We start from the raw sequence: 27,101 nt of genomic DNA on the forward strand, positions 1-27,101 counted from the left end.
CGTAAATTACCAGAGCATGCTTCTAGAGAGCTATGCCTCTTCTCCTCTCATGAAGCAATTGTAGATTCAGACACGCAGAGAACTTGTGTCCATGGAAACAGTAATACATAGCAAACAAAATGGACCACACAGCCGATCAGGAAATCCTCTCTCTCATACGGATCACAGTCTTTGATTCTGAATGACATCAGACCTAGTGGGGCTGAGCCAAACCACAAACCACTTTTTTGAAGTGCTCCAATTAACAGTGGACAATCGATATGCAAACTGAAATCTGACCAGTACAATCAGTGGTACTGGAATCCTAGTGGGCAGTAAGGGCATACCTTGGAGTTTAAAGGAAGACCTTTACAATGGGTGTTAAGGGGTTTCCAGATGCATCTTGACCATCTTCGTATGTATTTCCCAATCTTCTTAACTGATGTTGATTTTAGCATGCAAGATGGAAATCCAAGATGGCCACAGTTTTGCTGATACAATAAAATCAGGGGAACCTGCAACAAATGTTGCAGTCTATTCCTGGTGTGCCTCCTCAGCCAGCCTGGAACAGTGGTCTCATTCTTAGCTGTGGGGGAGTAGGAAGATTTTCAGGAGGGGAATAGGAGAATAGGATACTGTACATTTCCCCCATTTCCACCATATTGAGGTCTTCCCTATTGTGCTATATAGCATTGGAGGGATCAGGTTTAGGGTTCACTGCAAGCTCCAGACCTGAGCATTACATAGCAGTGGGTGAAGTTCTAGAGAAAATTCCTGTGTGTTTCAAGGAGGGGAGATTTTTAACCTCCCAGCACAGATCATACTAAGCCTAATCCACTCCTCCAAGATTTTTACTATAAATTCTTAAGAGCTTGAACATGCTCGTCTTCCTCCTTCCACCTCCAGACCAGATTACATGTTTTTCCTTCACTGACACATAAACATTATGTACATCCTGGAAGCTTGTAGATCCTAATCAGACAATGTTTGTTTTAAATTTTAACTTACACATTTATATATTTCTACAAAGCCAGGGTTTTTAATATATAAAAAATTGCTGCCCTACTCTTGCATGACCCCATTTCACTTTCTGACAGGCATTTGACCTCCTAAATTCATTCTTACGGGGAATGATACAGTCTGATTTATAATATATATATTTCCCTCATATCACCTCACATCTGCTCCCTTTATTTAAACTTAACATTCTTTGTTCAGAACCCTTCTGTGCCTTTCCCTGGAACTAGAATTAATTCCCATAGCCTAATTCTTTTTTTAAAGTCCCTCCACCACCACCACCACCCCCTTCTTCATCTAGGTTGTGGGTGTTGGAGTGAAATTGTGTTGTTTCTGGAGTGTGATAAACAATGCAAAATCTATATAGTATTCATTTTCTGAGAAAGGGAAAAGAAGCTTTTATACATAAACATGCATGTACCTAAATTTATGACAGAGCTCTTCAAATCTGAAAATGTAAACAAGAATATTTTCAATATTCTGTATTAAGATGAGATCATACTCATTATATTTTATCTACAAGTTGGCTTGGCACACAGGGAAAAGAGGGAAGTCACAAGTCAGACATCTCTTCAGATAACCCTATAGTACCGGTATTTAACAGCAACATACCAAAAGAGCAACAATTCAAGCAAAGGCCTGTTAATTAAATGCACTGGCCTATTAGCTTAAGATCCCTTTTAGATTTTTGTTTGGATTGTTCAGGTTCGTTGTTGTATAGGTATCATATTTAAGTTCCAAACCTACTACTTCTCCTTGTTCAATGCAAAATGTAGTTTCTGAGAAGTGGGGAAAATATTTCAGTAGAATGTTTTGTTTTATTTATGAACTTTCCTTACCAGCATCCATTCACTGTTAAGTCTTAGGACTAGACTATGATAGGTTGTTCAGAATGTTGCATTTTTCAGTAAGTTATGCTATAAAAGCAAACAGACTAATATGCATCTATTGCAATATCAGGCAATAGAAAAATATTTTGAGTTTTATGACAAATGCAAAATTACTACACAGCACATGCATTTGTTACTATTATAGTCAAGTATGTTGTAAATAAAATGCAGGCTTCATATTGAAAAACCTATGTATTTGATCTTAAGTACGAAACTGAATATAGTGCAGTAGACTTTCGTACTTCAGCCCATAAGAGCAGTAACTATGGTCAACTAAATTTAACAGCAAATTAAGAATACTGTTTTTGTGTCATTATAGGTGCAAAATACAATACCATCAGTTAGCTGAATGGTGCTCTTTAGTAACTATCTATATAATAATAAAATATATAAATTATGCCATGAGCAAGCACATCAGTGGAGAATCCAAGTTTGTGGTTATAACACGGTGATTGGGAAAGTTCCACTGAAGGCTTTGATTGATGGACTGTAAATGCAAAATCAAAGTTGAATCCTTGAATTACAACAGCTATTTGTTGCCATGGCAGTGTAAGGCAGGTTAAATGTTAAAGATAAGAGAGTATGTGCATAACAAGGAGAGGACCTAACAAAACCTTATTTAAGGACCTATAATAGCCCATTTGAAATTAATGGGGTTTGTGTTCATTTTTCATCATCTCCAAAAATAGCTCTTGTTCTATTCCATGCATTTGCTATCCCGCAATTTTCTACTTCAGTACTGAAGCTAATGACAAATATGTGGAGGGAGGGTAATGAATTTCTGCTATAACAGTACGCTGACTATATCAGTTAATTGTGGGTTCTTGGGTTAAGATGCAAGCAACTGGCCATGGCAGCTTAATGCAACTGTCTGTTGCAGTGATTTAATGTAGGGAAAGACGGTTATTGGTAGTTTACTGATGAGGAATGCGCTGTTGAAAGAAAGAAAGAAAGAAAGAAAGAAAGAAAGCAAGCATTTTGATGCCCAAAATTAGCAAGCCAGATTTTGCAGTGGAGTATACTATTATATATAGATTTCTTCTTCTTTTTAAAAACCGAGTGCATTTATTTAGGCATATATATATTTTTGCTTCGTATACGAGTGGGGATTAATGCCATCTAAATTAGCTGTGTGGGAGAGGGGGACACGTTTTGGCATTTTGGCTTTTCTTTATTGTTAGCTGTGCAGAAACTGCTTGCCTATTGATCAGTGCCCCAACAGTCAGGGCTTAAACAGCTGACATCTGCTTACTCTTTTTAAACACACACACACACACACACACACACACACACACAGACACAGAGAGTAACGAAAGCATTTCAGCCTAATCTACCTCAAATGTGTACATGTAAATGGAGGTCCATCTATTGACCTGTGTTCTTTTCAGCCAAGGATTGGTCCACATGGTTTATGAAACTAGGAGGGCTGATTTGAAATGCAGATGTCAAGGCACTGAAGTACACCCTCCCCTCTCCCCCTCCTGCTGTATCTGTCAGGGTGAAAAATGGCTTGCACAAGGGTCAGTCACCCATACTCGCTTAATTACTTTCATTGGACCAACAGAACTGTCACAGGCTGTGGTGGATGCTGGAGCCATTCCTCTCTTAGTCCTCTGTATCCAGGAGCCAGAGATTGCTTTGAGAAGGATTGCTGCTTCCGCGCTCAGTGATGTTTCAAAGCATTCTCCGGAGTTAGCACAGACGGTTGTGGATGCCGGGGCAATTGCTCACTTGGCTCAGATGATCCTGAACCCCGATGCCAAACTAAAGGTACTTTTCAAACTATTTCCCCCTTCCCACGACATGGAACCCATTTTCAGCTGTGATGGTGTGTTGAGAAAAAAAATGTATTAATCTAAACGTTGGATTCTAAAGGACTCTTATCCCAAAAGACACAATGCTAACTTGACTATTGGTAACAAAGTAGAGATCCGGCTGCTTTTAATGTGACTTCTGTATACATAGTGGAAATAACTGGTGGGAAAGGAGTGAACCCGCTCACCTTTAAATGTTGAGATTATTTGGTTTCTAATCAGCAGTACATATTGATAAGTATCTCAAGGGCTAGTCCAAGGTATAGTGGTATTTTCTTTACATTTGAAACCTTCCTAACATTGATTCAATAGGTCTAATATGTAGTGTGAAGTGTTGTAATGGTGTTCTTAAAATGGCAATTCTGCATTCTTAAGCACATGCATTTGGTTATAGTTTCATTTCTTTTAGTTGTACTTGGTTCCTACTAAATCAGCTGAGAAACTTGGTACAGGACTGTAGGTTTCTCATAATATATATGTTTTCTTTTTACTGTTTAATTTCATAGCTATTTTCTACAGAAAATCATGACACAATAAACTAGATAGTTATTTAAAGGACCTCAACTTCCTTTGTCTTTTTAATAATATGGTATTTTATGCCAATTAACAGCAAATGGCAGTTTCCACATGCATGTTTAATTAAAATAGTTTTAATTAAAAATATTGTTATTTCAGATATTAAAATTTAAATTATAACAGCTGATGAGAAATTGTGGGGTCTGTACTTCGTAACTTAAAAGGAAAAAAGCATTTACTTCATGTGTAATGCTTTTAACTGAGACCAATAAACTGCATGTCTTCTGTTTTGAATTTCTTGTAGTATGAGTGCATTTTCTTCCACTCTGATTCCATATTTTATTTATTCGAAACTAACCCCTCTGAACTTAATGAGACTTTCTTTAAGTAAATGTGTTTTTCTTGAGAATTATATTTTGTTTGTTGCTGTTACACTAGGAGGACTGTGAGTTTTGTAAAAGTTGTGGGTGGTTTCATTCTTTCACAGCATGAGAGGAAGTTTTCTTTCTTTTTTATTGTTCTATATATGTGTGTTTCTGCCTCTGTAAAGTGTTTGCCCAATAAGCCATTTATAAAACAATCCTTCCTATTTACCAGCGTCAGGTGCTCTCAGCTCTCAGCCAGATAGCAAAGCATTCTGTGGATCTGGCAGAAATGGTGGTTGAAGCAGAAATTTTCCCTGTTGTACTCACATGCCTGAAGGACTCGGATGAATATGTCAAGAAAAATGCTGCAACTCTAATTAGAGAGATAGCAAGGCATACGCCTGAGGTAAAACCTTGAGAATGCAAATACAAGGTCATGTTATTAGTGTGTATACTTTAAATAAATGTTAAAAATTCCCAGTATTATTCTGTCATTAGGCAAAGTGAAAAGCTCTGTGGAATTTCCAGTGGTGGGGGAAAAAAAGAGGAAATGTTTGTTGCTGTTATTGAATGTGTTTGGAATACAAATAGGGAAATGGGCAAAATAGGCTTTCCTTGCTTGTGGGTTTCATTATGGAGAGTATTCTTAACGTTTAAGACACAAAGGAGAGTGTAGGGAAGGCAATTATGAAGTGCGTTTTTTTCTTAAACCACCATTCAATGCACAGATAAGTGCTGTTAAGATCCCTCAAATCAATAGATTTATGCATGTTTCAGGGTGCGTTGAATTGTGGCCCCTCAGTTTTTGCGACGTGGCCCCTTCAGGATGTCCAATCAGTGTGAAATCCATTTTTAAATGTGCTGCCCTAGCAAGATACTAATACTTACATTACCTTTAAAATGCTTATTTTATACTGATGTGAAAATCTCTGAATTCTACATCATGTTTTTGAGCAAATCGGAGTTAAGCTCAATGCATGGACGATGAATTAAAGTGAAAAATAAACTGATAACTGAGTGAGATTCATCTACCTCCACTGAACTAAATACAGTGAATCACATACTGCATAATTGTCTCACACAGATTCCCTCTGAAACAAAAGTGGGGCTCCACATGTCAGGTTTGGGACATTACTCCTTACATTTCTTCTGCAAACGTTGCGGAACCTCAATACCCCAAAATGCTCCAAAACTTGACTTAAAAACCCTCCAGTGTTCAAATATTATCAACTAGGCTGAGAAGGTTATAAAGAAACTGGGGGGGGGGGAGCTCCCACCTCTTGTGGTTTGTGAACATTTAGAGCACACGAGGGTCTCATTATTGAGAGCTTTTTATTAATTTAAGCCACAAAACCCCACGTTGAAATCCGATATTCTCATTATTTCAGGTGCTCTGGGGCTTTAGGGAAAACCCCCCAGATGCCACAGGGATAATGTGAGAGGTGCTGCTTTCCTTAGCTCTGGTGCTGCTGGGGGAGGAGGAAGGATTTGGGGAATCCTTGCTGTAGTCAAAACTTCCTTTGTGCCACAGAAGCACAATCTCCACAGGAGTCCTCGCTCTGCTTCTCAAAGCTCATGCATTTGAAGCAGAGGATTGGGAGGGGGAGGGGCTGGTTGGGTTGCAGGCTGGAGCAGCCTCTGTAGATGAATCTGGTATTGCGCTCCAGTGCTGAGGATTTATTTCTCACCAGGCCTTTTCTCAGATGTAGGATTTGATCTTGAGAGAGTCCTGTTGATACTTGTTCTTCAAAGGATAGTGTACTACATATACACAGTTAGTTTTCCAAAGCGATTCAGCGAACAAAATTGGCATCAAATGATGAAGCCAAATTGAAACAACGAACAGTATTAGTTTCACTGTTTTGCTTTCATTTGTCAGGCTGGCTGGTCTTGTTAAAAATTAAAGCAGTGCACAGCCCTTGTTTGACTTTAAATGCGAGCCGGAGAGGCGGATATTAAATATTGGAAAGCAGATTTATTTGTCTTCAGCTGAGTTGCTCTGGTAAATAGCCCTCGAAATAGGGAAAAAAATGGCTTTATTTATTTATCTGAGGGATTTATAACCCGCCCTGCCATAAAATTCTGCGGGCAGTTACAAAATTTAGAAATGCGGCAAAATAAATTCAAAATGTACAAGTTTTAAAATATACTAAAACAGTAAAATCAACAGGAGCAGTATGAAACCCATAAGCCCCACCAATATAAAACACAAAACAAAAAGTAAAATAAAATTTAAAAATTCTTTGCCTGGTGCCCAAATGACATCAGTATAGGTGTCAGGCAAATAGGTCTGGTGTCAGCCCCCAGCATGGTGAGGCAAATGCCAGGTCCACTGCTGCTGACATCAGCTTCCTTATATAAAAAAAATTAGCACAGCCCAGCACTCTGCAAAAGAACCATGAGGTGAGGAAGCTGTAGCCACCATATTAATATCCCCAGAATCCCTCCAGCTTCTGAGGTGGGGTCCAGACTCCAGAGACATTCTGGGGAAATTTCTAGGGAAATTAAGCTGGTGGTAGCTGCAGATGCCTCACCTGATGTTTCTCTGTTGCTCCCACACTCCACTGCTTTCTGTGCCACTGCTGCTGTCAGGTAAGTTCGCGGGTGCCCAACCTTAGCACTGCCCAGAACCCCTACAAACCTGGCACCCTTCCGGAGGTGAGCCTTCCTGGGGACAGAATTCTGCAATCGGAGCACCTCCAATGAAAAGACCCTTTCCCCATTAGCCATCCACAAAACAGGATGGGCAGGGTACCCCAGAAAAGGATCTCTGATGAGGCTCTCATTTTAGATAGACAGACATATGTGCAGATGGGTTTTTTAAAAATGTCTGTTTGAAGGATTCTTCACTGTGATAAGAGTATAGTCTTGAGAAGTACTAGCATAAGCAGACTCTTGGGAAAGCATATTTTAAAAATCCATTAAGGATGCAGTCCTGCACAGTTATGTGTGTACAAGTCCATGGATTTCAGTGGAACTTTAAGTAAATTTCTGCAGGCTAAGCTTCCATGAATATCATGGGTGTAGCTGCTTCAACCCCCCCCCCCATCAAGTAGGCCATTAAAATACTTAACTGACCAAATCTGTCGCAGATAACTCAATTCTGCCCCACCCCCCATAAAGCCGGCCCCTTCTAAAATAAATCCTGTCTACACCCCATGTTGAGTATCATTTCTCAGTGGTGAAACATGTTCGCTAACTGCTACAGTGTTCTGCTTTTAGAGACTGTTTTGAAAAAAGAGAACACAGTTGCTGGGGACGCATTGCATCACTGATCCAAAAGCTCTGATGGCTTTTGGTTTGCTTTGCAAGCACACTTTAAGGTGCTGGTTTTAACCTATAAGGTCTTGGATTAAACAGTTCCAGACAGCTATGTCTATAGTTTCCTCTCCTAGTTTTGTTATAATTTAAGTTAGAAGGAGAATGCATGCTTGGAGAGCTGGGTTCAAGCTCCCAGATGGCTGTGAAATTCACATATGTGGCTTTTGGTCTCATTGCCTAACCTACCTGGTAGGATTGTTGTAAATACAAAATTGAGAAACTCTGTGGATGTCACGTTGAGCTCCTTAGAAAAAAGGCAGGGTGGCAATGTGATAAATTAAAGCTGGCAATTCTGTCTGTGTGATGAAAGCATATTCTTGATGGCCTCTTTCCAATTACCTCCTCTTGGATACATGCCAAAGCCAGACAATGAATATTTTCTGGAAGTATTTGGGGTGGGGGGCAAGATCATATTTAGGCTAATTTAAAGGTCAAGATTACTATTGAGTGAGTTCTCTCTTGGGATTAACGCTGAACCTTTCAGGTGGGGATGAAAATCAAAAACTAAAAATGCTAAATGAGTAACATATTGAGTTTAAATAATCCTCATCCAGTTTTCTTAGGACTCCAGTGGTGATTCAACACACCTTCGCTTACCAGGGTTCTTGGGAATGTTCACCCTTTAAAAGGAAGCAAGGCTCTGAATGCTGAACCAAGAGCATTCATTCTGTGCTCAGAATGTTCAGCTTTTCATTCATTTGTCCATGATAAATTTGACTTAATCCTTCCCATCCCTGATTGGCTATGTCTTTTTGAAAAAAATAATTTGGAAAGAAGTTGTGGCAAGAAAGAGATGACACTAAAGAGCAGGTCAGTGAGAGAAAGAATAGGATCCTCGGGATCCTATTCCCACACAAGCTTTTTCCATAGCTCTGCTTTAATTCCACAGACAATATAATTTTCAAACTTTGCTTGATAAGAGCTGGAAACTTTCAAAGTTTACATTTTACACTGCACAGTGCACATGTAGACACCCAGGAATGTGAACAGGCCTGCATTTAGTGTACAGTGGTACCTCGGATTAAGAACTTAATTCGTTCTGGAGGTCCGTTCTTAACCTGAAACTGTTCTTAACCTGAAGCACCACTTTAGCTAATGGGACCTCCTGCTGCCGCTGCGCCACCAGAGCACAATTTCTGTTCTTATCCTCTTATCCTGAAGCAAAGTTCTTAACCTGAAGCATTATTTCTGGATTAGCGGAGTATGTAACCTGAAGCGTATGTAACCTGAGGTACCGCTGTATAGGCATAGTCCTAAATGTTTGAATGTGCTTAATCCCACTGAAATAAATTTAGGCTTGCCTTACTCTTTATTAGGAAGTATACCAAGCACTTCCATAGCTCAGTGGTAGAGCATATGCTTTGCATGTCAAATATCCCAGGTTCAACTCCTGACATGTCCAGATAGCGCTGGGCAAGATTCCTGTCTGAAACTCTGGAGAAGTGCTGCCAGTCACTGTAGACAGCACTGACCTAGATGAACCAATATTCATATAGGTCATCGCTTATGCACATATCTTGAACAGAAGGGGCATCTATACGCCTGTGGGTGACAGTGGTTTACACCCTACGCCATAACTCCTTATGCGTGTTGCATATGTAGCAGTGTATTTACATATACACCCCTTTTGTGTGTGCAGCACTGCTCTTCCACTGAAGACCAAAACCTCTGAATCCACGAGAATAATCAAATCTAGCTGTTCACTTACAAATCAATACATCCCAATGCTTACTAGTAAGCTCCTTGTCTTCAGCTGCACCCTAAGATTTCTGTGGAGCAAAATGGGTTTGCCCTGGTTGCTAGGGCCAGTAGAACAGGGATGATGAACCTGTTCCACTCCTGATATTGTGAATTCAGCCCTATGGCCAATAGTCAGGGATGATGGGAGTTATAGTTCAGTAACATTTGGAGGGCCGCAGTTTCTCCATCCCTTCAGTGGAAGACTGCATTGTATTATACTTTGCTAATTTGAATACATCTGTAAGCATCTGTTTAGCATATAATGTGGCTGATTAACCACTAGGGGCTTCTTCAGCTCAATTATATCCATATGAATAGAATGGCTGATTTAAAAAAAAATGTGTGTGCATCATCAATAGGGATAGAGTCACTTGGCCATAGACTGCTTGACTGCACTGTTTGACAGTTACTTGAAATCCTTTCTGATTTATCTGTTTTCAGCTTTCACAACTCATAGTGAATGCAGGGGGAGTTGCTGCTGTCATTGACTGTGTTGGTTGCTGCAAAGGAAATGTTAGACTTCCTGGTATCATGATGCTGGGCTATGTGGCAGCTCATTCAGAGAACCTGGCCATGGCAGTGATCATTTCAAAGGTTAGTTCTTGCTGGTTGCTATAATCATAATGAGATTCTGAGAATATGATGCATATGCACGTGGCTGTGCAGGCTTGGTGTCACAACAATGTGTTCATCAGACTTGTGAGGATGCTGAAGACAAAGAATGCAAGTTTGTTTTTCATAAACATTTTGATCCCCTGGTAGCCATGAAGCTCATTGGGTGTCTTTGGGCTAGTCACTATCTCTTAGGTAGCCCACATGCACTGTTTGGAGCCCCTTGAAGGAAAGGTGGGCTATGAATGGCTTGCATCCAATGGTGGTTTTATCTTGGTGGAAGATGCTTCCTTTCAGTTAAGGTGGAACACCCAATTTTTGCCTATCACTCCCTTTCCACTTATGGTAAGTTCCACCTGAAAAGCTGCTTCTGAAGAATCAGGGACCCTCCAGAACAGTATGGGATATGTTGCAGAGGATTATGTTGGATAGGTGAGGTTGGCAAAAATCTGGATTGTACAATTGGAAGCCCTGTCTGCTAAGGCAAAGCCGCCATAGGATGCAGCCCAATGTAAACAAACAAACAAACAAACAAACAAACAAAACAAACATAAATCTCATGTACCCTCTTGACACTGTAAACCAGGGGTCCCTTAACTAAGGCCCGGGGGCCGGATGCAGCCCAATCGACTTCTAAATCCGGCCTGCGGACGGTCCGGGAATCAGTGTGTTTTTACATGAGTAGAATGTGTCCTTTTATTTAAAATTCATCTCTGGGTTATTTGTGGGGCATAGGAATTCGTTCATATTTGTTTTCAAAATATAGTCCTGCCCCCCCCCAAGGTCTGAGGGACAGTGGACCGGCCCCCTGCTGAAAAAGTTTGCTGACCCCTGCTGTAAACCAATTGGAAAAGCAACTGAATATGGGCTAGCTACTGATTCAAACATTTTGGATGTTTTTCATGACCTGTAGGACAGGGATGAAAATAACATTTCACACTTCAACTGGAATTGTTCTTTCATTATGTAATCTAAACACAATTAGATACCAGCCTTGCTGGTTTCAATGGCTCTTACTTCCAAAAGATAGAACTTTGTATCCCACTTATAACCTATTTGGGACGCGGGTGGCACTGTGGGTTAAACCCAGGGCTTGCTGATCAGAGGTTCGGCGGTTTGAGACCCCGTGACAGGGTGAGCTCTCATTGCTGGTTCCCTGCTCCTGCCCACCTAGCAGTTCGAAAGCATGTCAAAGTGCAAGTAGATAAATAGGTACCGCTCCAGCGGGAAGGTAAACGGCATTTCCGTGTGCTGCTCTGGTTCGCCAGAAGCGGCTTAAGTCATGCTGGCCACATGACCCGGAAGCTGTACGCCGGCTCCCTTGGCCAGTAATGTGAGATGAGCACTGCAACCCCAGAGTTGGACACGACTGGACCTAATGGTGAGGGGTCCCTTTACCTTTACCTTTATAACCTATTCATAAAAATTCTAAATTGTATTTAAAAGATTATATGTAAAATCTTTAGAAAAAAGGTGTTTGTTTAATCCCAATTTAGAAAGAATATTTTTAGCACAATTCTTCCAGAGTTAAACATTTCTAAATCCCGTTGATTTCAAAGGGAGAGTTATGCACATATTTAATTCTCTCTATCTCTCTCACTCTCTCCCCGCCCCACATGTGTTTGAGTGTGTGTGTGTGTGTGTGTGTGAAATCAGTGTCTACATTTGGCTGGATTGTGCCTTTGTTTATTTAATAACTTCCATAATTCTTTTTAAAAATACCATAGAGATAATGATGTTCAGAGTTATTTGGGGAGCATTAAAGAAATCACAAAGAAATTCAGTGTTAAAAATGCCATTGAAATATGGTAACTATGTCTACTTAAAGGTAGGGTGTTTGTGTTTCTAAAGCATAAAAATCACTTGAATGTATTAATTTGTTTTCTATAACCAGAGTTATGCTCTTACTCATTGTGCCTGGAATGCAATGGAATAGCAGGGCCTTGGGTTTTGTTTTTTGTTTTAAGAAAGGTTATGGAATAGTTTGCTAGCACAGTCTTGCATTTTCATGAGATGCTAATTGAGTTTTTCCAAATGGTAGAAACAAAATTGGCAAATGGCTTCTTAGAATAAATATTTGATGTCTCACTTTAATTTTTTTCAAAATAAGAATATATAAAACAAACATATACCTGCTTTGCTCCTGCTGCGGTACATTTAAAGTGTGTGTGGTGGTGGTGGGGAACTAAATGCTGCAAAAAAGTGAAACATATTTATGCTCTGTTCCATCATGAAATGACTTGCTGTTTTGAATCCTTGTGAATGCTCTTCTATTTTGGTTTTCCTGCATTGCTTTATTTGAAATGGCCAGACTGCTAAGCAAGCTTTTGTGTCTGAGATGAGGGTTGCTAGATAACCTGACAGTGAGGAAGAAAATGTAGTATTTCACTGCATTGTGAGCAATATAGATATTGATGCTATTGTGTTTCCCTCTGCCTTAAAAAATGTATCAAATGGTTCCTGGTGGATAGTAGAATGTATTGATGTTTGTTTGTTTTTTTAAACAAAGCTTTCTAATTATAAAATTTTCAGGACTAAAAGGCAATCTGACTGATGAAAGTTCCAATATACATCTGTAAGGGTCAACGCTCACATTAATAATAACTTGTTAGTTGTATTTAACTGCATTGTGTGGAGCAAATGAAGAAAAGCAAGTAAAAAGGACCTAAATATCTAAATGATTCCTGCTTGGATTGGTGGAAGAAACAACCCTGCTCTCTCCAAGCATTATGGCTATCCCCCATCCATTCATTTATGTGAGGCTTGTGTGGCAGCCTCGTGCAAGTCTTACTGAAATGAACAGAGGGGGCACAGAGGCAGTGCTTGGTTGCTTTCCAGGAAACCTGGGAAAGAAACCTGAAACCCTGGAATTTCAGTGCCTGATAAAAGCGCCAGCTTTGCTTTCTGCTTTCTGCCTGAACTGTGGCACCTGCTCTCTGAATCCTTTGGAAAGCAATAAATGTGTCAGCTCTAACAGCCCTTATCTTGGAGAAATTTGCAGATTTAATATTCTTCTGATGCTTAAATATGTAGCGTTCAGGAGTAATCCTTGCAGATGGTGCAAGTGACAGTCATCATAGGTGCTTTGAGTTGAGAATGTATAAATACAGAGAAAGGGAGAAGCTTTTTATTCTGTCCCCTCCCTCCCCAGCAATCTTTGCAAGGTTCTCCAAACCCAGCCTGGATTCATAGTGTTTTGTGCTTTTGATTAATACCACAGGGGGTTCCACAGCTGGCAGTGTGCTTGTCAGAAGAGCCAGAAGATCATATTAAGGCAGCAGCTGCCTGGTCTTTGGGACAGATTGGGAGACACACTCCGGAACACGCCCGTGCTGTTGCGGTAGCAAATGTCTTGCCTGTGTTGCTTTCCCTGTATATGTCAACTGAAAGTTCAGAAGATCTTCAAGTCAAAGTAAGTAGATTTGCCTGACACTTTGAGAAAGGGTGGGCTAGAAAACAAATAAGGTTAGATTATGGGTTAGCAACCAGTTTGGTGCTAAGGTAATAAGTAGTAGATTTCTGGGAATGGGTGGCAATTTGCTCACCCTGCCTGGGAATATATAGTAAGCCAGATGGCTGCTGCTAAATTGCATACATCCGTTAGCACAATTTATCATTTTATCAAACTACAATTGGTGGATGTGCCAGGCTGTTTTAAAGGTACAATACAGTATTCTCATTTAGAGACCTTCTGGTTCAACCATACCATCCCCATAGGCTGTGATTCAAACTACATATGTGAAAGCAAGTATCACTATGAAATAGGAACCTGCTGTAGTTACAGAAAGTCAGTTTATTTGCTCATCTGGCCCAGTATTGTCTGTTGTGATTGGCAGCTTCTCCCTAGGGTCTTAGGCAAGCATCACCTGCTACCTTATCCTCTTAACTAGGGATGCTGGAGCCAGGTGCTCTTCTACTGAGTTGCAGTCCCACCCACTCAGTGGGACATGGCCGATTTATACATTAGTGCAGCAGTGGAAGAGCCATTTCCCCATGGCTGCTTCCCATGCAACTTTAATATGAGTGGGCCACATAACATAGTTTCTTTTGACGTGAGCATCTCCTAGACCTCCAAAGGTGGTGTTTACATGTAAAGGAAGCACATTGTTTGGTTCAGCCATCTTGTTCCTCCATTGGTGTGCACTACATATGCCTTAGAATGAGGTGGTAAGAGTCCTGAGGTGTTAAGAGTAGATTACCACTTCAGACTATGTGAAAACAAAACTCCTTGCAGATGGAAAACTAGTGTACCAGGAAGAAAACTTCAGTTGTGCTTGCTTTCTGCTTGAAAGTGATTTGTTTTAAACTTCAGAAAATGGTATTTCAGAGAACATTCAGAAATGTCATTCCCCCCACCTGTAATCTGAAATGGTACAGCCCATTCTGTTCTATCAGGATTCCACCACCTTTGTTCTGCTTTGTGCATAGGCCAGGACATTGCCAGAGAAGCTATATGGAAGTGGCTCCCCCCAGTGTTTCAGTAGCATACCAATTGGGCCTTACCTCCAAGATTTTTTTTAGTTAAGATCAGAGCTTTCATATTTACTGTTTCTGCTGTACAGGATATGACCTAATATTGTCTGAGTCATGGAAAGTTTTGGGGCCTCTCTAGGTTTTTGCTTCCTTTTGAGGATAGCAGCTGGGAGTGTAAAGTGTAAATCAACTTACTTAGAAGTGTGCAGGCTGGAGAGTGACACATGGAAAGTAACAAAGAGCATAAGTTGCACTCTCATGCAGGAAGCATTCAGAGCCACACAAGCAAGAGTCCACCAATCTGTTCTCCTCCTCCCTCCTGTTTCTCTCTTCTGGCTCTGCCTTTCTTAAGCTCCATTTGCTACTGTAGGTTTGTGCACACATACCTTCCCAGATGGTCAGCCATCCAAGGAGCTACAAATCATGCCTCTCTGAAACCAGGAGTCATAATTCATTCCAAGCATAGGAGAACCATGAGGGGAAATCTCTTATTACAGCAAGGGTTTCCTGGATATTCTTGGCCTTTTCCACAGCTGGGGCTGTGGCATGGGATAAACCTGTTCAGAGCACAGCTTCTAGCTGCTTTTTGGGGTAGCTGCCTGTCAGTTGTGGTAGCTAATTATTTCTATTCATTTTATTCCAGCTTTTTATATACTACATAACCACTGAAGTTTCTAAGCGGTGTATATAAAATGGAAAAAAACCTTACAGTGACTAGAATAAATTGAAATTAATTAGAAAAAGATGAAACTTCCTTAAATGCCTGCTGGAATAGAAAGGTCTATGTCAAGCATCTGATCTCCACAGAATCAGGCCCATAATACGGAATGCATGCTTTCTAGTGGACACAAGCCATGCATCTGAACCATGGGGGACCACTAACAAGAGCCTTCACTGATCTCAGTGATTGGGCTGGGATATAAGGAACCAGGTGTTCCTTAAGGTATCCTAGACCCAAGTTGTTAAGACCCTTGTAAATTAATATGGGACCCTTGAACTTGGCCTGGTAACATATGGTAGTCTCTCCTCACCAGCAGCCTATCCACAGCATTTTGCACTAGCAGGAGCTCCCAGACCATGTCCCAAGGATAGCCCTAACATAGAGTTCATTGCAGTAATCCAGTCTTGAGGTTGCATGACACACTGTGCCCAGGCCATCACTGTTTGCAGCATGCACCACTTCAGGGGGCAATGGAGGAGAAGGGGAGGGTCAGTGCCACCTGCCCATGCTGACTGCTGGAATCTGTACAGATCAGGGCTGTCCATTTTTCTCAGGAGTTTCTTGGTGACCAAGTAAGCATCATATCACCCGCAGGGTAGAGGGGACTAACCCAGGCCTTGATGCATTTACATGCTTAGGTAATTTGAAAGTTCTCTGCACCCTAATCCATATGTAAGCTTGTTTACAAGCTGTGATGCTGCGCTGCACTGTGCAAAAGCACATGGGACTGGATGCTAGTCTGTTTAATGCAAGGGAAATCATTTGGCCCTGCAAAGCTGGGCATTGGCCATGCCTCTTGGTGTCAGCTATTGGCACTGCTGCATCAGCACTCGAGCAACACATTCTTGCCAGTGTTTTGCAGCTTAAAAAAAGGTATATGTTTATAACTTGTCAGCTCCTATACCAAGGATCTGAGTCCTCTCCCCGCACCCCTGCTTTATCACTGGAAAAGGCTCTCCTCCACCTACCGCATGCTGTGTTCGTTTACTTTGTCGTAGCCTGTCTTATAAATAAGCCAAGGATGTGTTTGCTTAAAGAAAAACGTAACTCTATTACAATATGCCAGAAGTTCAAAATATGTGTCAGCAGCTGCAGTATGTGAAATGGCAGACTGTGCCCAGCACAGTGCCTTTCCGTTTGTGAAAGGTGTGAATGCATTTCACGGATCTCAGCATTGAGGCCATGGCACACTGGGAGAGGACATCAACCCCCACCCGCCCCACCCCACCCCAGTACTGCAATCCTGATGAATAATACCCTCCCCTGAAGCTACTATTCCACCTGGGAGGATGAAGTTGCCACTGATGTCAAAGGCAGCTTCGGAAATCGCCTTATGCCTGGTCAGATCCTTTCTCCCTCTGGCGCAGTATTGTTTATTCTGACTAACAGCAGTCTTCAGGGATCAAGCAGAAAACTTCCCCACCACCTTCTGCATAACCCTTTTACCTGAAAACATTCATTATTTAATCTGTAATCTTCTGCATGCCAAGTATGAGCTATTGACCCACCCCTCTTGCAACAAATAGCAGCTTAAGGAGGGATTTTAATTGGAACTGCAGGACTTGGGCAGGGGCAGAGTTAAAATCTCATTCCTCCATGCCACTGTTCAGATCCTGATTATGGGCAGGGTTGGCTGCAATGCTATTTAGTTTTTTTAAAATATATATCTATATATCTGTGTATTTCACATTTATCTATTTTGGCCCTTGGTGATCATGTACATGCTTAGAATGACAGTTGGATGGTCATTCAGTGCTGACTGGTGCTGCCAAGTTTTGATTTCAGAAATGCTGGTTTGAGTTTATGGGTGGAGACTGGTAGAATCTGATAGGCACTAGAGATGCATCCAGCCATCGCTCTCAGAAATTCTAAGTTTTCACAGATCCTCGGGAAGGAGCAAAAACCTGTAGAATGACATCTCCAGAAACTCATACTAACTTTTAAGTTGAAAATAGCAACAAGGACTAGAAAACGAGGTATTCCTGATAATTTGTGGGAATTTGAGTACATACAGATGTCTATTGCAAAAGGCAGAGAGGGGATATAGAGAGAGGGGTTAGGTAGGTGGGTCTATCCTGATAACATTGGTGCAAGCCTCCCTGACAAATTGGTGCAGCAAGGCTGGGAGAGGCAAATAGGAGCAGAGTGATGTCACTCGGTCTCAGTGTTGCATATGATGCTGCTTGAACTGTTGTGGCACAAGGATATATGAATATATGGAATTGCCTTACAAGACCATTAGTATATCTATTGCAGGACTGTCTAATCTGACCAGTAGTCACTACCTAGGGATTGGTCTGTGATGCAATGGGTCAGTGCATCTAGCTGTTAACCAGAAGGTTGGTAGTTTGAACCCACCCAGGGACAGCTGTGGACAGGCGTTGGACTAGATGACCCTCGAGGTCCTATCCAACTCTACAATTCTGTAATTCTATTATTGAACCCTGAATCTTAAATTTGTGTGTGCGTGCTCTATTACCGCCGACCTACAGCACTCCCCCAGCCATCTAAAATTATGGTTTGGATTGGCTGTCTGTTTCCTTGATGTATTTTGAATTCATGTCTCTCAATTCAAATACAGCATTCTCGTTTAATTGAATGGTGAATGTTAGTTAACCACACAAAGGGCTTAAACACCCAGCCATGGTGTGTCTGCCTTTAAAACTCCTTGAATGGGAAGCTGGATACAAGCTGTTAGTCACTGTAGCATTTTAATCTACTTGCAACATTAGTACAGAAGGATAGAATATCATGTCATTATCTAATTACATTTGAGGTTAGTAGAGCCTCAGGTAGTCACAAGGGAGAGACAGGTATCCCGGCAGGATACAGAAGATCCATTTTGGACTACAGAAATGCATACTGAATGTGTAGAGTTGCAGGAGACAAAGTACACGTTAGGTCAGCTGCTCTCAACCTTTTTGCTGACTTCAGACCACTTGAAAATTGCTGGGGGTCTCAGCAGACCACTTAATACACCCCCCCACTGAATCCATTGTCAAAAGCAGCAGCAAATTATGAAAATCACAGGTGCCAGGCTGCTGAGACTGGCCACCTTAAATTGCAAATTTCTAGGGAGGAAATGCACCATGGCTGCATTATGAAAATTGTAGGTCTTAGATCAGAGCCTTACTAGTCTGTCCAATAAATCCGTCTCTGATCAAAACAGCCTTGATCATCAGGAAAAAAAACCCAAAACAAATTGTGCTGGGTTAAGCACAAGTATTTTTCATTTGTTCTCTAACCTTTCCATGGATCACCTGAACGGAGCTTGCAGACTACCAGTGATCCATGGACCAGACCTTGAGAATTTCAGTTAGGTCATATCTGCATTAGACAACTTTTACAATATTGCAGCTAGCAAATGCCAATGAATTCCTTGCCTCATGCCATGCCGAGTTAAGATCCATTTGAACAAACCTGTAGGCTGCACGTTACACTAAATGGTACCTGTTTTACACAACATGTTTTACACATCATGGCCTTTCATTTCAGTTGGTGCCTTGTCTTCCTCCTCTATTTCCATTGGGGCTGCAATACTTAACACCCACAATCTGACACAAGTTGAAAGATACACATGTTTAAATCTCATTGATTGCATTGGGATATAACAGAACACAGAACAGTTCACTAGGTTGTGGCTTTTTTTTTTTTTAAGTGTGCATCTGCTTATTTTTAAACTTACTGCCTTCCAAAATAAATCAGACTTGATGCACAAGAAACATTTTCAAGATTCCTGGATTTAGAAAGGATACTTAAAAGTTTATGCATTATAGAAATAACACAAGGCTGGGTTTTTTCAAGCGGACTTGGTAACTTCTTTTTGATGATTGTCAGCCCAATGCCTTACTGAAAATGTTTTGTGTTTTGATAGACTAAGAAAGCTTTAAAGAACATCCTGCAGAAGTGCACTCATCTGCCAGCACTCGAACCCTTATTGCATGATGCTCCTCCAAACATCCTGAAGCACATAGTCGGCCAGTTCAGTAAGGTAAATTAGCATTTGCTTACACTTCTTAAAGGCTCCATACATGGCCAACATTTCTAAAACCAAACTGGGTAGCTTGATGAGCACATTAGCACTCTCGGGGCCAAGGGCAGCTGTTCCACACAAACAACAACAACAACAACAACAACAGTGGCATAGGTTGGTCTTAACACTTGGGGAATAAAGGCCATTCTGTGCTGCTGCTTTCTTTCTGTGTTGGGATGCTTGTTACAGCTGCTTTTGGTCTTGTTGTTGTGCATCTGTGCAGGCAGCTGTACCTGAATCCAGTTCTCGAGTGTTTTGTTGAGGACCCTTGAAATCACTTTCTGGGAACAGCCAAGAGTGCAGCAGGAAAAAGGCTTTGCTCTGTGGATCAAGCCAAGGGAAGAAGGAGAAATAAGTTTGCTATATATGCTGGCCTGTCTAATCCATAGGCTTCATACTGCCTGCCAGGTGCAAGGGGCAGTGTTTGCACGAACCTGCCCTCTCAGGCCCATGCTCACATAACTAGTAGTGTAGTGACAAATTCAGAAGTACAGGGCCCCTTCATAATAGTCTCAGCCATGGCCTCTCACAGCTCCACCTTTTCCCTTCTAAGATTGTGCAGTAATCTTATAAAATAATAACTAGGGATGTATTCTGACTCCCCTCCTTTCACTCTGATTGGCTCCAGTCAGCACAAAGAATGGGAAGATTTCTCAGTTGCTAAAAAGCTCCCATATCATGCCAATAGGATGCTAGAGATAGGGACCCTGCTGCAGAACTAGTTATGGGTCTTTCACCCCCTGCAACCCGAGATCACTGCGCATAACTCCTGAGTCTAGGTTCTGGTTGTTCAGTTCCTTAGGCCAAGCCCTGGAGTCCCTGACAACCAATGTCCCCTCTTCTTTAACATGTTTCTTTTATATCATACTCCATGGTTTTATGCCTCAAATGGAACGAATAGTCAATGTTTTTCTAGAATAAACTGAAGTTAGGAAATGCAGGAAACAAGAAATCCAGCCACAATATATTTTGTTAGTTGTCTCTGCAAACCTCAAGCCAATAAATGTATAAGAAAAGGGGCTCCCTTCATCAGTTTTTGGAACTCTAATAGAATTCAGCCCTATATATCTTACTGCAATAAACTGTCTGCTTATATTAATAATGCAGTAACTTTTCAGGGCTATTGCTCAAAAACATATTGTCTACTATGTTTTACCCTTCCTATTTTTATTATTATTAAAAATGTAAAAGAAAGAAATCAAGCCACTTTTCTTTGTTCTTCTTGCAGTTTTTAAAGAAATGAGGGCAAGATTTTCACTTGAGACTGCTTAACCCAAATAGAGCTCTGAGCGCTTATCCACACTTCCTCTTGTCCTTTTCCCCAGAGAAAACCGCTCTTTAGCGCTCAATCGGAGCAAATGGCAATTGGGGTTCCCCCTGGATTAACATGTGCTCTGATCTATTACTAAAGAGTGGGCTTTCCCTTGGAAAGGAGTGGGGCAAGGGGAAAACCACTCGGACCTGTGCTTTCTCACCACAGCACACAAATGGAAGTATAGATGAGCCCTGAGTCTTGCAAAATAAGTTGGCTCCAGCAGCTACAGTTGTTTATGGCATGATCTCTTGAGTTTGACAGGCCTAGTTTCTTAATATGAGAAATTCCACACACAGTGGAAAGCCTGCACTGGAAACAGCACACTTATTAGAGTCCAGTGGAGCCCTGTTCCATAGTTTACCATATCACTCTTGTTTTAAGGGCCACCCTTTATTTTGAGAGCTTCCCCCTTTCGACGCCTATGCAGTCCCTTGCTCTCTGCTATGTGGCAAGGATGCTTTTTGGGGGGAAGCAGGGCCGAAAAAACTCTGGCATACATTCCCTGCCACATTCCATGCTGCAGCTTACCCCTAGCCTCAGCTGAATCTGTCTTTCTGTTGAGTGATACACGTTGGTGTCAATACTCAGTGGACCTTAAACTATTAGAAATAATCACAAAGGCGAAGGTGAAATAAAGGATAACCTTTGTGCTTTTAAGATTTTATTAGGAGGGTTACGGCATAAATCAGTTCAAGAGGAAAAGCTAGTATAAGTGCATGCTAAGCAGAACAAAACAGTTTGAGTTTAAAGAAGCTTCTACCGAAATGATGGGTTGTATTGCTGCTAAGGACATTAAGATCCTGATGGGGGCTTTCTGTCCAGAGCAGCCTTCTCCAACCCGATGCTTCCAGATGTTGTTGGACTCCAACTCCCATCAGTACCAGCCAACATGGTCAGCCACCAGAGACAGGAGATTTAGAGTACTGGAAAACATCTGGACAGCACTAGGTTGGGGAAGGCTAGTCAAGAGAATGTCAAGTTTAAAAAACAGAATATTTTGCATCCGATTGGGGAAATTTTTATCTGCAAAGCTGAAGTTGCCTTTGTACCTTCTTCCTGCTATTAATGTGCACATAGGATCAGGATTGCTAATGTGGAACAGGAAGCAGAAGAGAGGCATTTGTAATTCAGATGTGCATGCTGACCATTGCAGGTTTTGCATTCGTGTACAAATCGATTTGTGCAAAAACTGCTTTGTGCCTCCTGCTTGTTAATGAAAGTGCCCTGAGCAGTGTGAGTCTGCAGTTCTTCTTCACACTCTCTGGGCAACAAGTGCCTTTGCTGTTGTTCCCTTTCCCTCCTCCATTTTGTCTCAGCGAGGCTTGCAGAGGAGAATGTTCTGTTAGATCGTGCTCTTGGTGTCCCTCAATTTTGTTTTTAATACTAAAACTTCACAGGAGATAATAACCTTTGCAAAGAAATGCTGAATTTCTTACAATTATATGCTTCATTTTAAATAGGTTCTGCCCCATGATTCCAAAGCACGGCGCCTTTTTGTAACGAGTGGAGGCCTTAAAAAGGTTCAGGAGATAAAAGCAGAGGCTGGGTCACTTCTTCAAGAGTATATCTACACAATTAACAATTGTTATCCGGAGGAAATAGTCAGGTAAGGGTGGGAAACAATGCTGCTGTTTCATTTATGCTGTCCTCAAAGCACTATCAAAATGCAAGAGATTTATAAATATAATTTAAATTCCTATGTGACTTTCTCTTTCAGTCTGACATTGGGTTAGGGACACAACAAAGTAACTGGACTCCTTCATTTGTATTCGGTTATGTGTATTTATTTATTTATTTATTTATTTACTTGTTTGTTTTTTAAAAGGGACTCTGTCCGGATAGCCAATTCCAGTAGAGAGAGGGTAGCTTTTGACACTAATGAAAATGTGAGGAATGGACTCCAGTTGCAAATCCACTCAGAGCAGATGGAACAGCCCTCCAGGATTTTAGATTTGCTAGGCTACAGATAGCGTGTAGTGTCTGGCTGTCAATATGATTTTATCCTGTCCACAAAGGAAAATTGAGATGAGTAGGATGTAAAGGACATGACTGTAGCCCGTTCCTCTTAGTTTCTGGACTTCGTAGCCTCCAAAGTTCCTGCCTGTCTGAGTCATAAGCTCCTAAAGTGGAATGGAACCATAGTGCTCCAATAGTTGCTTCCTCCAGGAAGGCCTAATTGAATGGGCTCCCAATCAGCTGTGTGCTAACAAAGAGGGAAGAAGTTGGCCATCCCTATGCCAGGCCATTGCTCCTTCCAGATTGTTAAGATGCCATGCAATTGCACTCCCTCTGCTGGTCATCTGCATTTTCCATAGCCTGCTGTAACTTAGTCCTATTGGAGCTGGGAAAGTTTCACCTGCAAACTGAATAAAATTAAATGATCTGGAATTTCCCCATAAAAGAAAATTCCTTCAATAGTTCAGTGTCTTAAACCTCTGTCACCAAACCGGAGCACATCATTAAGTGGATGTCAGGGATTTTATTATGCTGGCCTGGTAGGCAGATGTGCTAGAGGTATGTGTGGCCTTCCAGATGTTGCTGAACTGCAACTCGGAACATTCCTGACCATTGGCCAAGCTGGCTGGGGAGGATGGGAGTCCAACAACATCTGGAGGGTCATAGGTTTCCCCACCCTTGTGCTAGATCAATGTGCCAGTCTATTTTAATCTGGTGTTCAAGATTTAAGATGTATAATATTAACCGGGGGGGGGGGGGTTAAGCACATATTCTGAGCCCATCAATTTTTAGTCTGAAGTAATCCTGTTGGTTTCAGTGGGATTTACTCCCAAGAAAGTGTGCATAGAATTGTAGTTTCATTGAGAGAACATCATCATTTTGCTAGCAGAAAGGGGGAAATTATGCAAGCTCTCTGTTTACATAGCACTCAGACAGTATTAGCGTTCTCTGTTACTCAAAGCTTTGCATACTCCCACACCAACAGATGTTGGTCCACTGAAATATCATCTTGTTTATTTTATATTTCTACTTCCTTGCAGTTTCACCTAGAGAAGTTAAGGGTATTGTTCATTTTTGCATTCATAAATTATTTACTCTTTGTCTAGGAAAAGGCAACAGTAGTGCCATTTGAAACATTAAGAAACTAGTTTCTGCCCTGGTTCTTGCTTTGCAGTTTCTTACTGTCTGTTGATTTTTGTTTTGTCTTAAATGCCACACACTGCTTTTAAATCTGACCTTTGTGCTGGGATCTAAGGGAAGCTGGGACACATTTTTATACTTTGATTGCATGCCCAAGAGGGAATCGTTAGACAGCAGTAAATTCCTCCAAGTAAAATCTTTAAGGGATCCAAACAACATTAAGCAAATTCTCCAGAGGGAAGGCTTTGGATGCTTGTGTTTTTCTTTGTCATCTCTAAGCAAAGCAGTAATAGAACAGAGGGTACAATTTCAGGTTTCAGTGAGAATGGAGGAGAGCAAGATTCACAGCAAGGGTCAAAGGCCTCTTTTTGGATAGAAAGACCGAATGACAAATTGGTTTTTTTTTAATGGTGTGAATACTATGTATGCCTCACAATCACCTCAGATATATTTGTAAACTGCCCTGTGATCATTGGATGGAGGGCAGTATAGTATTCTTATTATTTATTATTAGTGATTATCCTGAAGACTCACATCTGTCCTCACCAAATGGTGAAGGGGAATGTGTAATTCTTTTTCTTGACATATTATACCAGGACAAGCAGAGTTGGGGCAGTGGAGGGAGGGATTGAGACACACAGTGACCAGCTTAAAATGTCTTTAGAACTAGTCAGGCCCAAACATATGGTTCCATTTCCTAGGCAGTAACATCAAATTGCAAATTACTAGGACCATAATACACAGCACAGAAGATATGGAAGGTGAAAAAAACCCAACATAGGCTGCAATCCTAATCTTGAGGATAAATTCCATTGAATAGGTGGTAGTTAGGATTGTGTTGCAAATTCTCTTGAACTCATTGGGACTTACTTCTGAGTAGACATATATAGACTTGTCTTGTTAATATCTGGTAGACATCTGATCGATTCTGCAATATAAAGTTACAAGGTTTGAGCAGTGGCGGGCCTATTTTGGGGTGGCCCTGAAGCTTGAACTGTTATGGGGAGCCTTCACAGCCAGCAACAAGGTTTTTTACTTTGGGGAAAAAGGTGGGTAACAAGGGGTGCATGATAGCAGTATATGAAGTGATGTATGATGTGGAGAAACTGGATAGAGAGATGTTTCTCACGCTCTTGCATAATACTTAAAGCCAGAGTCATCCAATGAAACTGAGTGGTGGGAACTTCAAGGCAGAGAAAAGAAAGTCCTTGTTGACGTTCCACATAGAGTCCACCTCTCCCATCCTACATTAAGAGGAATTCCCTTCTAAGATAGTTCTTCCCATTTACAGTTTTTCTAAATAGTTGTTTTGATTTTAAAAAATAATAATTTGTGGGCCAATATATTGGGGGCACCCGCTTTTTAATTTAAAATGTTCTAGCTGATAGAGCCAACCAATTAATTAACTAAAGACTGATGCCCTAATATTTGCATAATTGCTTAAGATGAAATCCTAACTCTTTGATTTATTCCTCATAAAGGTGCTGGTATGTATCATGTGTCATCTTTGGCCATGACCCAGCACAGAGTGAAATGCACTTAATCCCACTGATTTCTTTCAGCAGGTTTAAGTATGCTTAATTTGGTGTTCAATGGTAGTTTGGTGTTTAGCATGATGAGTTTTTAATCAAGGCACCCTTGCTTCTCTTTCAGATATTATTCCCCTGGATATTCTGAAGCACTTCTGGAAAGGGTAGAAAATTATCAGCCAGTTCTATAAACCCTTCATCATTTGTGACAGAGCATTCCTCACCCCCCCATTTCCAATCTGTGTTTTTGAGTGGCAAGTGACTATATTTCTAGTCTGGGAGATATTTAACTTTCTATATTTTTCTGTTCCCAATCAATTATGACAACAGGAAGACATACCCTTTCCATCTTTAATCTACACTTGGTTTTCTGGAAACCTTACCTAAGAACAAAGACTTTTACGCACCTGTGTTAAGAGGCCTGCATTTCTCAGAAGTTATTGAGGACCTGAAGGGGCCAGCGCTCTTCCCGGATATACCTGTGGTCTTCAGAGCAGTTTGTCCAATCAGGTCCTTAAGACAAAGAATAGAATGAGAGGATTACAGCCTCATCCAATAAGCACTGGACCCAGCATAGCATAGCCTCTGTTCATTTCAGCAGAGAGGTGCAGGTTGAGACTACCCAGTCCAAGCAGGAATTGTCTTCAAATGAACAAACAAGTGGCAAACTACTTCCTCACCCCACTTCTTCACTGACCCTTGTACCACCTCCACATAAGCACTCTTTCCATGGCACCTTGAAGAACCAAGGTGCAACTGGTAAATTGATGGGTATTCACCCACCCACCCCGAAGATGCAGTTTTTGTCTCTGCAAACATTTAGGAGTGGATTTCAAAAGAACTGTGATTTGGGTAACAAAGTGTTTGAAAGGATAGGTGGTGAGTGATTAAAGGGAAACTGAAAATAAGCATGGCATTGAATTTTACTTGAAAATTTATCAACTCCGGAAAGAGAGAATACTTAAAATAATATTTAAAAATTGCACCTTGGCAACTTTCCACATACTCAAAATGATAGCACTGGATACTAACAAATAAAACTACATACTAAGTCAAACAGAAATGTGTATGACAATTTCCTTCAGTCAACATGCAGTTTTTTTTCCTTTTGTGCCTGTCTTGTTTGCCTAACATTCATAGTAGGTAAAAGTTAAAAGGTGTTTGGAAGAGGGAATGTTACTGCATAAAGCTACAAAGCTAACATAACAAACACCCTTAAATTCTTGTCTTCTGGGCTAGTGCAGACTACAACAGTTGTCTTCTTCCTTTTGGGTTTCAGCAATTGCACTCTATCCTATATCCTCTATCCTAGAGGCCGCCGGGACCACATAACACCGGTCCTGAGAGATCTGCATTGGCTCCCAGTACGTTTCCGAGCACAATTCAAAGTGTTGGTGTTGACCTTTAAAGCCCTAAACGGCCTTGGTCCTGTATACCTGAAGGAGCGTCTCCACCCCCATCGTTCAGCCCTGACACTGAGATCCAGCACCGAGGGCCTTCTGGCGGTTCCCTCACTGCAAGAAGCAAAGCTACAGGGAACCAGACAGAGGGCCTGCTCGGTAGTGGCACCCGCCCTGTGGAACGCCCTCCCATCAGGGGTCAGAGAGATAAACAACTACCTGTCATTTAGAAAATACCTGAAGGCAGCCCTGTTTAGGGAAGTTTTTAATTTGTGACTTT

General features: G+C 41.3%; 1 protein-coding gene across 2 annotated transcripts in view; it reads left to right on the forward strand.

Annotated features, from left to right (window-relative positions):
* SPAG6 (sperm associated antigen 6) overlaps positions 1-26,478 on the forward strand; it is a 46,235-nt gene extending 19,757 nt beyond the window's left edge. Inside the window, exons 5-11 of one of the 2 annotated variants that reach the window (XM_033165352.1) lie at positions 3,451-3,656; positions 4,814-4,987; positions 10,084-10,236; positions 13,475-13,666; positions 19,323-19,439; positions 22,257-22,402; positions 25,546-26,478. In XM_033165352.1, coding sequence (XP_033021243.1) covers positions 3,451-3,656; positions 4,814-4,987; positions 10,084-10,236; positions 13,475-13,666; positions 19,323-19,439; positions 22,257-22,402; positions 25,546-25,612 — 1,055 coding nt within the window. In that variant the 3' untranslated portion in view covers positions 25,613-26,478. The remainder of the gene's footprint in view (positions 1-3,450; positions 3,657-4,813; positions 4,988-10,083; positions 10,237-13,474; positions 13,667-19,322; positions 19,440-22,256; positions 22,403-25,545) is intronic. The other variant, XM_033165353.1, reaches the window with a different exon arrangement.
* The last annotated feature ends 623 nt before the right edge of the window (positions 26,479-27,101 follow it).

Source organism: Lacerta agilis, chromosome 12 (assembly GCF_009819535.1).
Source record: "Lacerta agilis isolate rLacAgi1 chromosome 12, rLacAgi1.pri, whole genome shotgun sequence".
Lineage (NCBI taxonomy): Eukaryota > Metazoa > Chordata > Lepidosauria > Squamata > Lacertidae > Lacerta > Lacerta agilis.